Below are 13,783 nucleotides of genomic sequence, written 5' to 3'. Positions count from 1 at the left end.
AGTTACAAATGAAAATAAAGTACAATTAATTCCTCTTTGTATGCCTCTCTCTGCAGCTGATCATCTCTCTTGGGACACAAAGTCCAGGAAATTAAAGGTCTAAAGCTACCTCTGCAATCGCTTTCATTTTACGAGCCTAGAAGGGCATAGAAGAGAGACATGGGAAGATGAAAAAAAAAGTTATCATGGGCCGACTTTTATGTCCTAAGCAACGGGGCAGAAAAATAAATATTGCCAAACTCCAGCAAGCACCAGCAGGATATGAATCAAGTGTCCTGTGTTTTACTGCAAGCCAGTTTTGCAGAAGTGTTTCTGTGAAGGAACTAAATTACCCCTGCCTCCCAGCTTCACAGGGAGGAGTAGCGAGCAAATGCAGCCCCCCCACACACCCCCGCAACCAAAGAAAGGGGAAGGGCAGCAGGAAGAGTCTAAGTTCTTTATCCTTTTCAAAAAATTCTCAGCACTTAATCATCCTGAAAGCTACCTAGTGGAATGTGGTGGTTCCGGTGTTGGGGAGGCAGGCAGGTAAATGACACACCTACTCTGTGTGGGAGACACACCAAGAGGGGGAGATGCAGCCAGTCCACTGAGAATCCCCTCCTCTCCCTTCACAGCGCTGTCCTAATACCACCCCTCAAAGAGAAACAGATTCAGGACACTATGAAAGTCATTTGGAGATTGTAAGTGTCAACAGGTACAAGCAGAGAGTAGAGGAAGGGAGTGGAAGGGACGACTGATTTTAAACGGCCTCTCTCTCAGCCAGAACTTTTCTAATTGATACCTGTAAGGCCTTCTCCTGGGCAAATCTATCAATAACAGATAGGAAGAATTTATTATTTTGTTACTCTTGATAGGAAGCTGGGTTTTGTTTGTTTCTCCTCTTCCAATCTATATCCTCTTTCTTCCTAAATAGAGAAATAGCCCATTTTCATGAAATACACACACATAAGAAAAAGTATTGATCATGATATGATATCAACAAAAATCAAATAATACGTTTAGACCAAAAAGTGCTTTAAAATCTACTACTTTCGGGGGCTGGCCCCGTGGCCGAGTGGTTAAGTTCGCGCGCTCCGCTGCAGGCGGCCCAGTGTTTCGTTGGTTCGAGTCCTGGGTGCGGACATGGCACTGCTCATCAGACCACGCTGAGGCAGCGTCCCACATGCCACAACTAGAAGAACCCACAACGAAGAATACACAACTATGTACTGGGGGGCTTTGGGGAGAAAAAGGAAAAAATTAAAATTTAAAAAAAAAAAAATCTACTACTTTCGGTGATGCTTTTATTATTTAAAAAATCAGACCGGTCTTTACACACATTCCAATGAATATACATATGCAATTTTTTTCTAACCTGGGATTAATAAGAGTTTACAATTTTCATTTGAAACAGTTGGAAGCAAGTCATATTCAAAGGAGTGTCACTAAGAAACATGGAGAAAACACCTTGAAAAGCTACTTCTTTATGAAGTTTTCCTTTTCAAAGCAAATAATTAAAAAGCTACTTTATGGTGATTGGGTACAGCTGGGTTTCACGTTGAGCAGGTCTTCACATTGCAAATTTGAAAAAGCAGACACTAACTACTAGGGAATGCCACTGATTTTAATACATAAAGGGTAAGGAATTTTACTTAAAAAGAAAAGATACTCATGGGGAATTTAATTAATCCCATCCAGCTTAGATAGTATTTCTACATGACAGAATTATTACACCTCCAAAGACACTCATGTAGGAAGAACCCGGACCTCCTAAAATAGGATGAAGTGGGCCTCCCCTCTGTACGACAGAATAAAGTTGCAACAGGGGATGGGGAGGGTCCCGCTAAGCCCTGGCCTTCACAGAGAAACACTAGAAGGGGTCCAATAAATTCTTCCAATGGTCGTTAGCCTGCCCTGTCTCCTACTAAGCAGTTTCTAAAATGAAAATTCTCTTCACCAGCAATATTCAAAACCAGTAGGAACAGAACGCAGGCACCCCGGGGCAGCCCTGAGAAGGCTGTCTGGGCGTGTGGGAACATAAGTTTCCTTGCAAGCATCTGGTGGGCAAAAATATTCAGATGAAATATAATTGGCATGACAGAAATCAGCTTCAATAGTAAGGGGAGGCCCAGGAATTTTGAGGGATGGGTTAGTACTGTTGGAAATGTCCCCTAACTGCCCTAAATAAACTGTGCTAATACTGTACATGGAACTCTGGTCTGAGGCCTGTAGGGGCACCTATAGCTACCCAGAGCTTGTAATGGCACAGCAGCTGTGTGCACTTTATACCCGCCCACCCCCAAAACCTTTGCCACTCCAACCCGGGCTGTGTGTGTTGACAAATCTTAAATAACTTAAAATGGAAAATTAAATGGAAAGCCTCTTCCTCCCTTCCCCAGGCCCTATGTAATTTGGAACATGGATCCTAACCAGCCTGTTTTACAAGCAAGATGCCAGGCTTTCCAAAGCAGGAAGCCAAGGTATCTCACCTTCATCTCTGCCCAGTAGGTTTGCTGTGTTCTTGAATGTTCTGCTCTGTCAAACATTTAAGATGCCCAAAGGCTGCCATTCCCAGGCTACACCTTACAAAAACAGGCATGTTCTTCTGGTAGAAAAAACACACACCCCACCCCCAGCGATCAGAGAACCACAACTGAGTCACAGAAACCTGTTTCCTGAAGAGGCACTGGCACCTGCATACCCTGTCCTGATTCGGGAGGAAGTTCTCTCCCTCCTCTGGCCCCACCACTCGTGCCTCTTCAAAGAACTGCGGCTAGAGTCAGCCTACAAAGGAAACGCTGGCTTTTTTCCCTTCTCCTCCCTACCACACCTCCAGTGTGTACCCTGGCAACAGGTTCTAATTCTGCAGGTCACGGAAGGAGAGAGAACAGAGGAACGCTGTCACCGGCACAGTGTTTGCCTCTCACCCACTTACAGTCCTTGCTTCCTGCAGGAGACCAGCTAAAGCAGCATGAAGCACGATCTCCAGAAGCTGGGGATCCTCTGTAAAAGAGGGACTTACCACTTCCTAATTCCTCCTGCTTTCATCTCCATTGTCACCATTTTTCATGTTCAGCCAAGTTAAGGGAACATGTTGACTTGAGCCAAGGAATGAAGGACGTGAAATGTGTCATTTAACTTTAACGACAAGACACAGCTTAAAATACAGATGACCTTAAAAGATTTGACAACGCCAATTTGGAACGGGAATCCTGCATAGCTTCTTTACAAACCAACTAGACAGTCCCTTCTTCAATGCAACTTAACAGTAGTAACAATTCCTTAATTTCTCATTCTCAACATCATGCTAGGAGCCCAGTAGATAGCCAGAATAATTGAGATGAGACCCCCTATCCATATGGAGACAAAATTAAATAATAAGAGTAAGTAAACTGAAGGAAAAATGTTGAGATGCTACGGAAAGCATACAATAGGGGGACTAGCCAGTCCAGGATTGGGTGGGGCTGTATTAAATAAGTACTAATTAAGAGTCTCAAATATTCCTGTGGCTCAGTCTTTCATTGACAATACAGAAAACCAAACCAGCAACTTTTCCTTCCTCTCTTTAGAACACTTTTTAAATTGCAGCACTGTATCTCAAAAAAGAGACAGAGATGAATAAATGAATGAATGAATGAGGGTAGCTTTCTGTTACTAAAAACGTTTCTAGCTATCAAAACAAAAAACTGGCTTGGTTATAATCAGAGGCATGTAATGCCAATGCCAGAACATACAATGAAAAGAAAGAGACTATCAAAAAAAAAAAAAAAAAAACTCGAAGGGAGATGAACTCTATGGAGGAGAGGAAACTTCAGAAGAGCTAAGAATGCTGTAGAGAAAGTCGTCTGGCTATCACAGAATTAATACTCAGAGATCTATCAATGGTGGACAGCTCAGAGAGAGACAGGGCATGAGAAAAGAAGCAACACAGGGAAAAATTAGTTGGATTAGACTAAATAGCAGGTGGGGAAGCAGAGAGAGACAAGAACGGAGAATTAGATGAATAAGTTCAGAGGAAGGGCTTGAAGCTGAGTGAAAAAAAGTTAAATTTGCTACAAGAATCTCAACCCACCATTTCTATGAAATGTCCAGAATAAGCTAATCTATAGAGACAGAAAGTAGATTATCAGTTGACGAGGGCCAGAGGTGAGGGGGGAAATGGAGTGTGACTTCCAGTGGCTAGAGGGTTAGTTTTGGGGTGATGAAACGTTCTGAAATCAGATGGTGGTGATGGTCACACAACTCTGAATACACCAAAAACCATTCAATGGTTTAAATGGGTGAATATTATGGTATGTGAATCGTATTTCAATAAGACAAAATTGAAGGAAACAAAAACCCACTGAAGATCCTGATCCAAGTGAAAACTGAGAAAAGAGGGTGGCTTCCTTATGCTGAGGGGCCCTTCACAAAGCTCGGGTGAGGTCTACACCAGGGAGCCCACAACCCAGTCCCAGGAATCTCCAAGATCTTCTGGGCCAATCTCCAAGATACAAACCGGATGAACCCGCAACTTGGTTTTTCAAATTACACTTGAAAGAAATTGCAGGTGACTGAAGAAAAAAAAGAAGCTCAAATGTCATTCCATTTGATTACATATTGATGTGGAATTGAGTTGGGTTCTGTCCACAATAAAACGTAAAATCTCTCCCAAAGACCTGTGCATAACTGAGCAAAAGGGAAGGAGTTGAATTGTTCAGTGGAGCGCCGATGTTAAACAGCAGGACAAAGTGAGAGCAGAGGAGGACCTCAACAATCTATCCAGGGGTCCCCCACATCTGTGACCTGAAAGGCACTAAGCTGGAGCCCTGAGACACAGACACCCAGGCCCACCTGCAGAAACGTAGATGCAGTCTGTCTGCGATGTGAAAATAAAGGCTCTTACATTCCATGGATGAGTCTAATGTGCACCTGGGACTAGAAACTACTGAACTAATCAGATCCTTAATTTTACAGAGAAGGAAAAAAGTGCGCAAAGAACTCAATTAAATGTCACTCAAGTCACCTAGCTAAGCAGCCTAAGTGTCTGGACTGGAATGCGTGTCTCCTGACACTCAATTCAGGACAACCACACCTACTGTGTGGGTGTGTGTGGGCAACAGTGGAAAATTCTGACTTGAAAACATCGGTCGGATCCCATTATAAGAAAATGAAGAACAAACTCCTGAGGGGAAATAAGTGACCTTGAGATTGAGCTGGGAAGATTTCTCTACACACGTAGGGATTTCACTGCCCTCCTGTGTGTCCTAGTGGGACCCGATCCCCAACAAACGGAATTAATTGGCGAGGAGGGAAGATTTTTTTCTAACTACACAGGCCAGATCTGATCTGGAAAATTTTTTTTACCAAAGGAGCCCAGTGTTATAAAATGAACACCCAGGAATGTAAAAATGGATGCTTCGTTCTCTCGGCTGTACATGGAGCCAGTGCTGTCTGCAAAGAACAGGGCGGGCCCTGGCCGACCGACCTTCACAGACCACGCTAAAACCCTCTTTAAGAAGTGCCTGGTGAATGCTCTGGCTGACGTGCATGGAGCCATTACATTACCGAGCAGTGTGCTTCTTACCTATAATTCCACTGTCCTTGCTTTCCAGTGTGGAACTAGGGCTGCTAATGGTCTCACAGGGACTTTTGCTGGCTGCCGTCTTGCTGACACAGCTATTCAAGGTTGAGCAGGGGCTATCGGTGCTGGGAGATGCGGTGCTGCTTGTTAGTGTGGAGCAAGGACTGACGCCTTGGCTCAGAGCTGTGCACTGCAAGACGAACGGAAGGAGGAGTTAGCACGGCTTACCCAGGACGCTTCTACACATTCTTTTGTTTTTGATGCTAAAACAATAAAACTACAAACATGAAAATGGAAAACAGGTTTTAAAATCTAGGGAGCTTAAGATACACATGGTCTTCCAAATTTTAAAAGAGAAATAACCTTGTTCTGCTCCCCTCCCTTATGATGTTCTTTTTTTTTTTTTTATGAAAAAGGCAGTCTTAGAAATAATTTAGTGGGAATGCATATTTGTAAAACAGAAATAGCAAACAGGCAGACTTCCTTTCATTTAAAGTCTGCAGAAGACAAATGGGTTCTTTGACCTCTGCACGGGAAATCTGGGGACTCTGTTTTTGTAATGTTTCACAAGTGCTGCAACCTGATTCAGTTCCTGAAGATTTATGGGCTCTGCGATCAGGGGAAGCAGACGTGGCCATTGCAATCTCAAGGCATGACACCCTCTCAGAGACCCCTCACAGGGGCAGAAGCTGCGGCCCCTCATTGCTATTCAAACGCACACCCCTTGGAAGTGGCGGGCTGCTGCTCCCTAGGATGGGGAGTGCTCTCCGGGAGATGAACCATTTGATCTCATCTTATTTTGTCTCTGCCTCTTCTCCTATAAATCTCTTCCTCACCCCAGTGACCCTCCAAAATCTCCACGGCTAAAAAAGCTCAGGAAAGCACATACCAAAGCAGCCAGATGAGAAGAATGGTCCCATAAAGATAAAAGTAGTATCATTACTAAGGAATTCTTTCAGCCACGTTAACTCATTTAGCCACGCTTCTCTGGGTGGTGACTACAAGGTTAATGTGGACATTTTCTTAAGTTCTGCCCTCTTCTGCTTCTCCCCACCTCCCCGCTGCAAAAACCTGCCAACAAACTGTTGAAATAAATTTCAATACACAACAGCCTAGACTCCTCTGCCTGAATGACTCCCTGACTCAAGGAGGCGGGAAGAGCATTACCCCTCCATTCATTCTCTGAACAGATATGAAATGCAGTGTCTTCCCCGGGCATTACCATGGTTTCATTTTTTTCTTCAATGGTTATGTGTGTGGCACTTGGGATCCCTTCTCCCAGTAAAAATCCCAGCCTTGTCAACAGTTCTTGAGCTGCCGGTGAACAGCTCGGTTCATTATCGGTCTTTGCTTCTGGAACAAAGAAAGAAAACAATGAAGATGCCCCTCTGGGGAATTTCAGTATTGCATCTGGAGGAGTTGGCACTACAGCTGCTTGTCTGGTGCTTTTGTGTATTTTTATAAAATGCACAAAGTTTGACAATGCTGCCTGTCCTCTAGCAATACATTCTAATTAGGAGGCCGTGACAGGTTAAGAAAACAGGAGAAGAGCAACTCCAAGAGCAAAGGGTAAAATATTTGACCTGAATCAGAGGAACACAGTGTTATTATCTGATAGCAATTCCTACTTCCATGTCATGTGAAAAACGGGGACTTCAGACACCAAAGATAGAAAAAGGTCTACTCTTCATCTTACTCTTTAAAAGACAGTGTGGCCAATGCCCACAGGAGGCTGAAATAACGTAAAACCCAAGCAGCAAGCTGGCAGAGACCCAGCTACTTAGATATCAGGGTAAAGCCGAAATCCAAGCTCTCATTAAAGGCAGGCAGGCGCAGGACTACTTCAGTGGAAACTTGCTCTGCATTTCGCACAGCCTTGCAAGTCAAAACCAGGATTCCAACTCAAGGATCAATCATCAGGAATGCACATTAGAACCAAGATTTTAAATCCCAGTGAAATGTGTCCCAAGACACAGGTCCCAGTAATACACTCTGCTCCCTAAGCGGAGGTGTAGAAAAATCAGGCTGAGTTCTAAGCACACTCCAAAGTAATGCTAGAAGCCGGTTTTACCTGAAGGTCACAGGGCATGCTGGGAAGTCTTTCCTTTCTCTGGTCTCCCTAAGGCTGGCTATCTTGCTTTTCACACTTAAGAGATTTTATTGTTGAATTTGATTTAAATATTGAGTTGTAAGTTAACCTTGCATCGGAAAGCCTAAGGGAACTTAATTATGGTTGACAAAATGGCATTCTTGTCATTCTAACACCTCTCTTACATTTGTAAATCAGCATCCATCAGGGAATGAAATAACTTATAAAGCAAACTGCTTACAGAAGTTAAAACTTAAGAACAATATGCAATCTCTAATATCGTCACTCATCTTAATGGTTTGTTCCTTTTTTGTTAATTGACTAAGTACCTAGACTCATACATTCATCAACCAATTTTCCCTAGATGTGGAAATCTTCAGGTCTTAGAAAAATAAAATGAGGAAAGAACAAAATTGCAATGTGGTACCTTAGAGCTATGGTATTACCACCGAAGTTCAATGCCAACTTTGCCTTTTGTAAAGAACCACAAAAATCAAAATAAGCAGAGCTGAGAAGACCATCTGTATTCACATATCAGTTTTACTAAGTCATGTTCCCAGGATGGCAGCTACAAAGGAAACTAGGCCAACTGTATCTTCAAGGAAGGAAGAGCACTCCACCTCTTGCTTGCTCTCAAGAGCTCCCAGTGTTTGGGGTGAGAAGAGGAGCTGTTTGCCAGCTTGGATGTTATTTAGTTACTCTAGAAAACTGAAGGGGTAAAATAAGGATGGCTTGATTGTTCTGGGTTAAGAGAACCCTGATGTTTCTGGATCACTTGAATGAAACTCATAACATGAAGGGGCAATGGCCCCAGGCCAACAGGGGTAGGAGAGCCACCCAGTGGCAGGTCAACCACACTCTCCAGGCCACTCTACAGAAGGTCCCTTCCCACCACAGATCTCCAACCACAGTTTGACTCTCAAGGTACAAGGGCATTCGGGAAAAGAAGGCAGGAGCCAAACCAAAGCAACACAACCCAGGCACACCCAAGGGCTGAACTGCTTCAGAGCAGGATCCGTCCCATCCTCCCTCTCCCCAAGGCTGAGGCAGGGCAGTTCCTTTATCTCAGGTGGCAGCTGAACCAGAGAAAGAGAACAGGATGCAGATGGAGAGGGGAAGAAGTGGGTGGGGGGCAGAACTCAGCAGTTTTTCTATGCCACGCCCCCCTTTCCTTTCGAAACAATCTCTAAACTGCTACCCAATTGTGACTGTGCCCCAGAACGTCTAGCTTCTGGTTCAACCTGAAACTCCGGGAAAGAGCCAGAAACGACGCCCAGTTGGCAGCTGCTGTGGAGGCAGAGAGAGCAGCTGCACAGGCTTGGCTGCCACAAAATTTACCCTGACGACAAACAAGGCCACAGTCTATGGCTCACTTGGGGCTTGCTTCGAGACCCTGCATGCTGTGGAGGTCCAGGGTGGGGAGGATGCCCCCAGCAGAGTCACTGCAGCCTCAGCACTGCGTCTGCAGTCAGACAGCCCAGACTGTCAAGGTTTTCACTAAAAAATATATATCCAAAGATAATTAGTCATCCAAAACTCCCCCTTCAGACAAGACAGGGAGCAGTGGCAATTCCAGGTTTAATGTCTGAATCGACAAGAGACATCCAAATTCATGATTAACTTGTTCTCTTAATGGTTCGGCTTGGACTTTGCTGCTACCAAAGTTCCAAAACCCTACCTGGGTTCAGGATGAATGAACAGACCTTCTTTATTTCAGTTTTTGCACCCATTAAGTCACTGCAATTTTATTTCTTTCAAACCCTTCTGTGTTTTCTTGTTATTCTCTCTTCTAAAATGTGACCTTCCCCTCAGAAGACCCTCGAGTCTGAATTTCTTAATCCATGTCAAGCCCGCTGCATCTTTCCTCCCCTAATGCACAGAGCCTTCTCTCACTGAACTCTTCACGCTGGCAGAAGGACCCCTGGGTGAAGTGTAACAGTGTCACGCTGGGAGAGATGAGTTGCCTGGGAACTCAAACTATACACTCAACTGTAAAATGGAAATGCAGTGCCACTTCCATAGCCAATCTTTAAATACTCAGATTCGAACAGACAGGATTTTCTTTGAGCTAATTCTTACTCCAAAATGACCCCCAAACCAAAATCCAATGGGACACTCTAAAGGAAGAGTCTATTTTATTTTGTATAGTTAATATTAAATCACTCATCAATAATGGGTGTACCTTACCCAATACTAGTAGGATGAGGCCTGGAGAGAAAGATCTCATCTCTTAGCAATACTTTACATCTCACAGAGTTAAATTTCTAAAGAATTTAGGATGGCTGTATTTGGAGTTGAGAGAATAACTGGCCTCACACTCCCTGGGAATCCACTAGGCAAGTGGAGCACGATATTCCTCCCAATCATGTTTTCAAAGAATCCTTGATATCACACCATTGTGGAATAACCAGGTGGAGAAAGGCAAAGAGAATTTCTTGGTTCACTTCTTGCCTGTCTCTTTTTAGCTGTTCTTACCGTTGGAACACATGTGGGGCACAAACACTCAAGTGCCATCCATAAACTGACCAGCTCCCCAATTACCGCCATCATAACTTCAAACGTACTTGTGTCCTTAATCATCATCCCTTTACTCTTCCCTACAGTCTCGGAAGAAAGGATGTTTCTCCACACTAAAGCTATTCTGGACCCCTTACAGTATGAACCTCTCTAAACCTCAGTTTCCTCTTTAGGGAAGTGGCCATAACCCCCTTCTTATAGGTTGTGAGGCTCAAAACAAAAATGTGTGAGAAACACCTTATAAGCCAAACATCTTTAAATAAGTTGCTATATCAAAATTTGTCACTGTTTCTACCAACTTTAAGACCAAGAGCCCACTTTCTCACTATTATTTCATTTTCTGGTTTCATGGATTCATATCTATATTCATGTGCTTATAGTTCTCTTACCTAAAAATAGTTTTCTGTTTACCATTTTTCTGTCTTAAATAACTTTTTCTGAACTCACTATTCCTTCAAGACAATCAATTCCCTATTTTTTCTGATTATCAAACTGTTCCAACTTGGCCCTCACTTACTGCTTTCATTTCCCATCTAGTCATTTCTCACAGCCAGACTCTATTGGAACCGTGGAGGTCCCTGGAGATTAACAACTATCATTCCATCTAGAGGAACCTTTTTTCCACTCTCATCCTCCTCAAAATCTACAGAGCAGGGAGCTTTGTTGACAATGTTTGCCCATTCATTAGCACATGACCTTGAATAACTGACTTAATATCAGTTTCTAAGATAGTACTTTTTTTTTTTGAGGAAGATTAGCCCTGAGCTAACTACTGCCAGTCCTCCTCTTTTTTGCTGAGGAAGCCTGGCCCTGAGCTTAACATCTGTGCCCATCTTCATCTACTTTATATGTGGGACGCTTACCACAGCATGGCTTTTGCCAAGCGGTGCAATGTCCGCACCCGGGATCCAAACTGGCGAACCCTCGCCGCTGAGAAGCAGAACATGAGAACTTAACCACTGTGCCACGGGGCTGGCCCCTAAGACAGTACTTCTGAATCAGGTCTGTTAAAATGTGATATGGTCTTGACTGATGTTAAACCTCTTCCTCTGCCTCTACCTGTCCCATAACCTGTTTCTTGACTAACCTCCTACCTTCCTTGCCTTTTATTTACAAGCATTTTCCTGTTTCTTTCTGGCTGGTCCTTCTCCTAAGCCATCACCATTCATTCCTCCTTGGATCTCCAAAAATAATATTTATATAAGAGCATCTATCCATGAATGTGCTCTGGTTCTGTCAATAGTTGGTTTCGAGTCTGTAATGTGAAAACATTTTATCATACAAATTATCTTTAAGCTTTCATCTCATTCGCCCATAATGAAATTGTCACCAAATCATATTATTTTTTCTTTCAAAATGTCTCCTGAATTAGCCTTTTCCTCTTCAGTCACACTGCCACTTATCTCTAAGTCCTCATCCTCTCAAGTCTAGATAACTATTAGACTCTGGGTCAATTTTCTCATCTATTTTTACTTTCTCCTTCTCTTCCTTCCTGTAAGCCAGTGGTTCTCAAACTTTTTGTTATCAGATCTCACTCTTAAAAATGAGGACTGCAAAGTGCTTTGGCTTATGTGTGTTATATCTATTGATAGATGGAAAAAGATATTCCATGCAAATGGCAACAAAAAGAAAGATGGGGTAGCAATACTTACATCAGACAAGATAGACTTTAAAAGAAAAACTATAACAAGAGATAAAGAAGGGCATCACATAATGATAAAGGGAACAATTCAACAAGAGGATGTAACACTTGTAAATATCTATGCCCCCCAGAATAGGAGCACCTAAATACATACAGCAAATATTAGCAGACACAAAAGGACAAATTGACAGTCACACAGTAACAGTAAGGGACTTTAATACCCTGCTTACATCAAAGGACAGATCATCCAGACAGAATATCAATAAGGAAATTTTGTCCTTAAATGACACACTAGACCAGATGGATTTAATAGATATATACAGAACATTATACCCCCAAACTGCAGAATACACAATCTTTTCAAGTGCACATGGAACATTCGCCAGGAGAGATCACCTACTAGGCCACAAAACAAGTCTCAATACATTTAAGAAGACTGACATAATATCAAGCATCTTTTCTGATCACAACAGTATGAAATTAGAAATAACTATAAAAAGAAAACTGGAAAAGTCACAAATATGTGGAGATTAAACAAGATGCTACCAAACAGCTATTGGGTCAATGAAGAAGTCAAAGGAGATCAAAAACTACCTGGAGACAAATGAAAATGAAAATACAATATACCAAAATCTATGGGAGACAGCAAAAGTGATACTAAGAGGAAAGTTTATGTAATACAGGCCCACCACAAGAAACAGGAAAAATCTCAAATAAATAATCTAACATTACACCTAAAGGAACTAGAATAAGAAGAACAAACAAGGCCCCAAATCAGTAGAAGGAAGGAAATAATAAAAATCAGAACAGAATTCAATGAAACAGAGACTAAAAAGACAACAGAAAAGATCAATGAAACTAAGAGCTGGTTCTTTGAAAAGATAAACAAAATTGACAAACTTTTAGCTAGATTCACTAAGAAAAAAAGAAGGCTCAAATAAATAAAATCAGAAAAGAGAAATTACAATGGATACAACAGAAATAAAGTCCAGGACCAGATAGCTTCCCCAGTGAATTCTACCAAACCTTCAAAGAAGATTTAATATCTATCATCCTCAAACTCTTCCAAAAAATTAAAGAGGAAAGGATGCTTCCTAACTCATTTTACAAGACCAACATTATGCTGATACCAAAACCAGACAAGGACAATAAAAAAAAGAAAATTACAGACCAATATCACTGATGCACATAGATGCACAAATCCTCAAAAATATTAGTGAATCAAATACAATAATACATTAGAAGGATCATACACACCACACTCAAGTGGGATTTATTCCAGGGATGCAAGGAAGGTTCAACACCCCAAATCAATGTGATACACCACATCAACAAAATGAAGAATAACAATCACATGATCATCTCAATAGACGCAGAGAAAGCATTTGACAAGATTCAGCACCCATTTATGACAAAAACTCTGAATAAAATGGGTATAGAAGGAAAGTACCTCAACATAATAAAGGCCATATACAACAAACCCACAGCTAACATCACACCCATCAGTGAAAAATTGAAAGTTATCCCTCTAAGAACAGGAACAAGACAAGGATGCCTGCTTTTGCCACTTTTATTCAATATAGTATTGGAAATCCTAGCCAGAGCAATTAGGCACAAAAAAGAAATAAAAGGGATCCAAATTGGAAAGCAAGAAGTAAAACTGTCACTATTTGCAGATGACATGATTTTATATACAGAAAACTCTAAAGAATCCACCAAAAAAGTATTAGAAATAATAAACAAACACAGCAAAGTTGCAGGGTACAAAATTAACATACAAAAATCGGTTGCATGTCTATAACAACAGAGAAATCAAGAATACAATCCCATTTATAATTGCAACGAAAAGAATAAAATACCTAGGAATAAATTTAACCAAGAAGATGAAAGACCTGTATACTGAAAACTATAAAACACTGTTGAAAGAAAGCAAAGATGACACAAAGAAATGGAAAGATATTCCATGCTCATGGATTGGAAGAATTAAGACAGT

The 13,783-nt window shown here is 41.9% G+C and overlaps 1 protein-coding gene across 17 annotated transcripts in view; it reads right to left on the bottom strand.

Annotated features, from left to right (window-relative positions):
* TANC1 (tetratricopeptide repeat, ankyrin repeat and coiled-coil containing 1) overlaps positions 1-13,783 on the bottom strand; it is a 228,885-nt gene that overhangs the window by 70,993 nt on the left and 144,109 nt on the right. For 13 of the 17 annotated variants that reach the window (XM_046659728.1, XM_046659730.1, XM_046659740.1 and 10 more), the window contains 2 exons: positions 6,765-6,895; positions 5,546-5,732 (listed from right to left, as the gene is read on the bottom strand). The exons of 1 other annotated variant lie outside the window; for it this stretch is intronic. In XM_046659728.1, the coding sequence (XP_046515684.1) occupies positions 5,546-5,732; positions 6,765-6,895 (318 nt within the window). The remainder of the gene's footprint in view (positions 1-5,545; positions 5,733-6,764; positions 6,896-13,783) is intronic. 3 more of the 17 variants (XM_046659729.1, XM_046659731.1, XM_046659743.1) reach the window with 2 other exon arrangements.

This window comes from Equus quagga, chromosome 4 (genome assembly GCF_021613505.1).
Source record: "Equus quagga isolate Etosha38 chromosome 4, UCLA_HA_Equagga_1.0, whole genome shotgun sequence".
NCBI classification, from domain to species: Eukaryota; Metazoa; Chordata; class Mammalia; order Perissodactyla; family Equidae; genus Equus; species Equus quagga.
The sequence above is the reverse complement of the archived record's forward strand: the minus strand, read 5'-3'. Positions and strand labels throughout refer to the sequence as shown.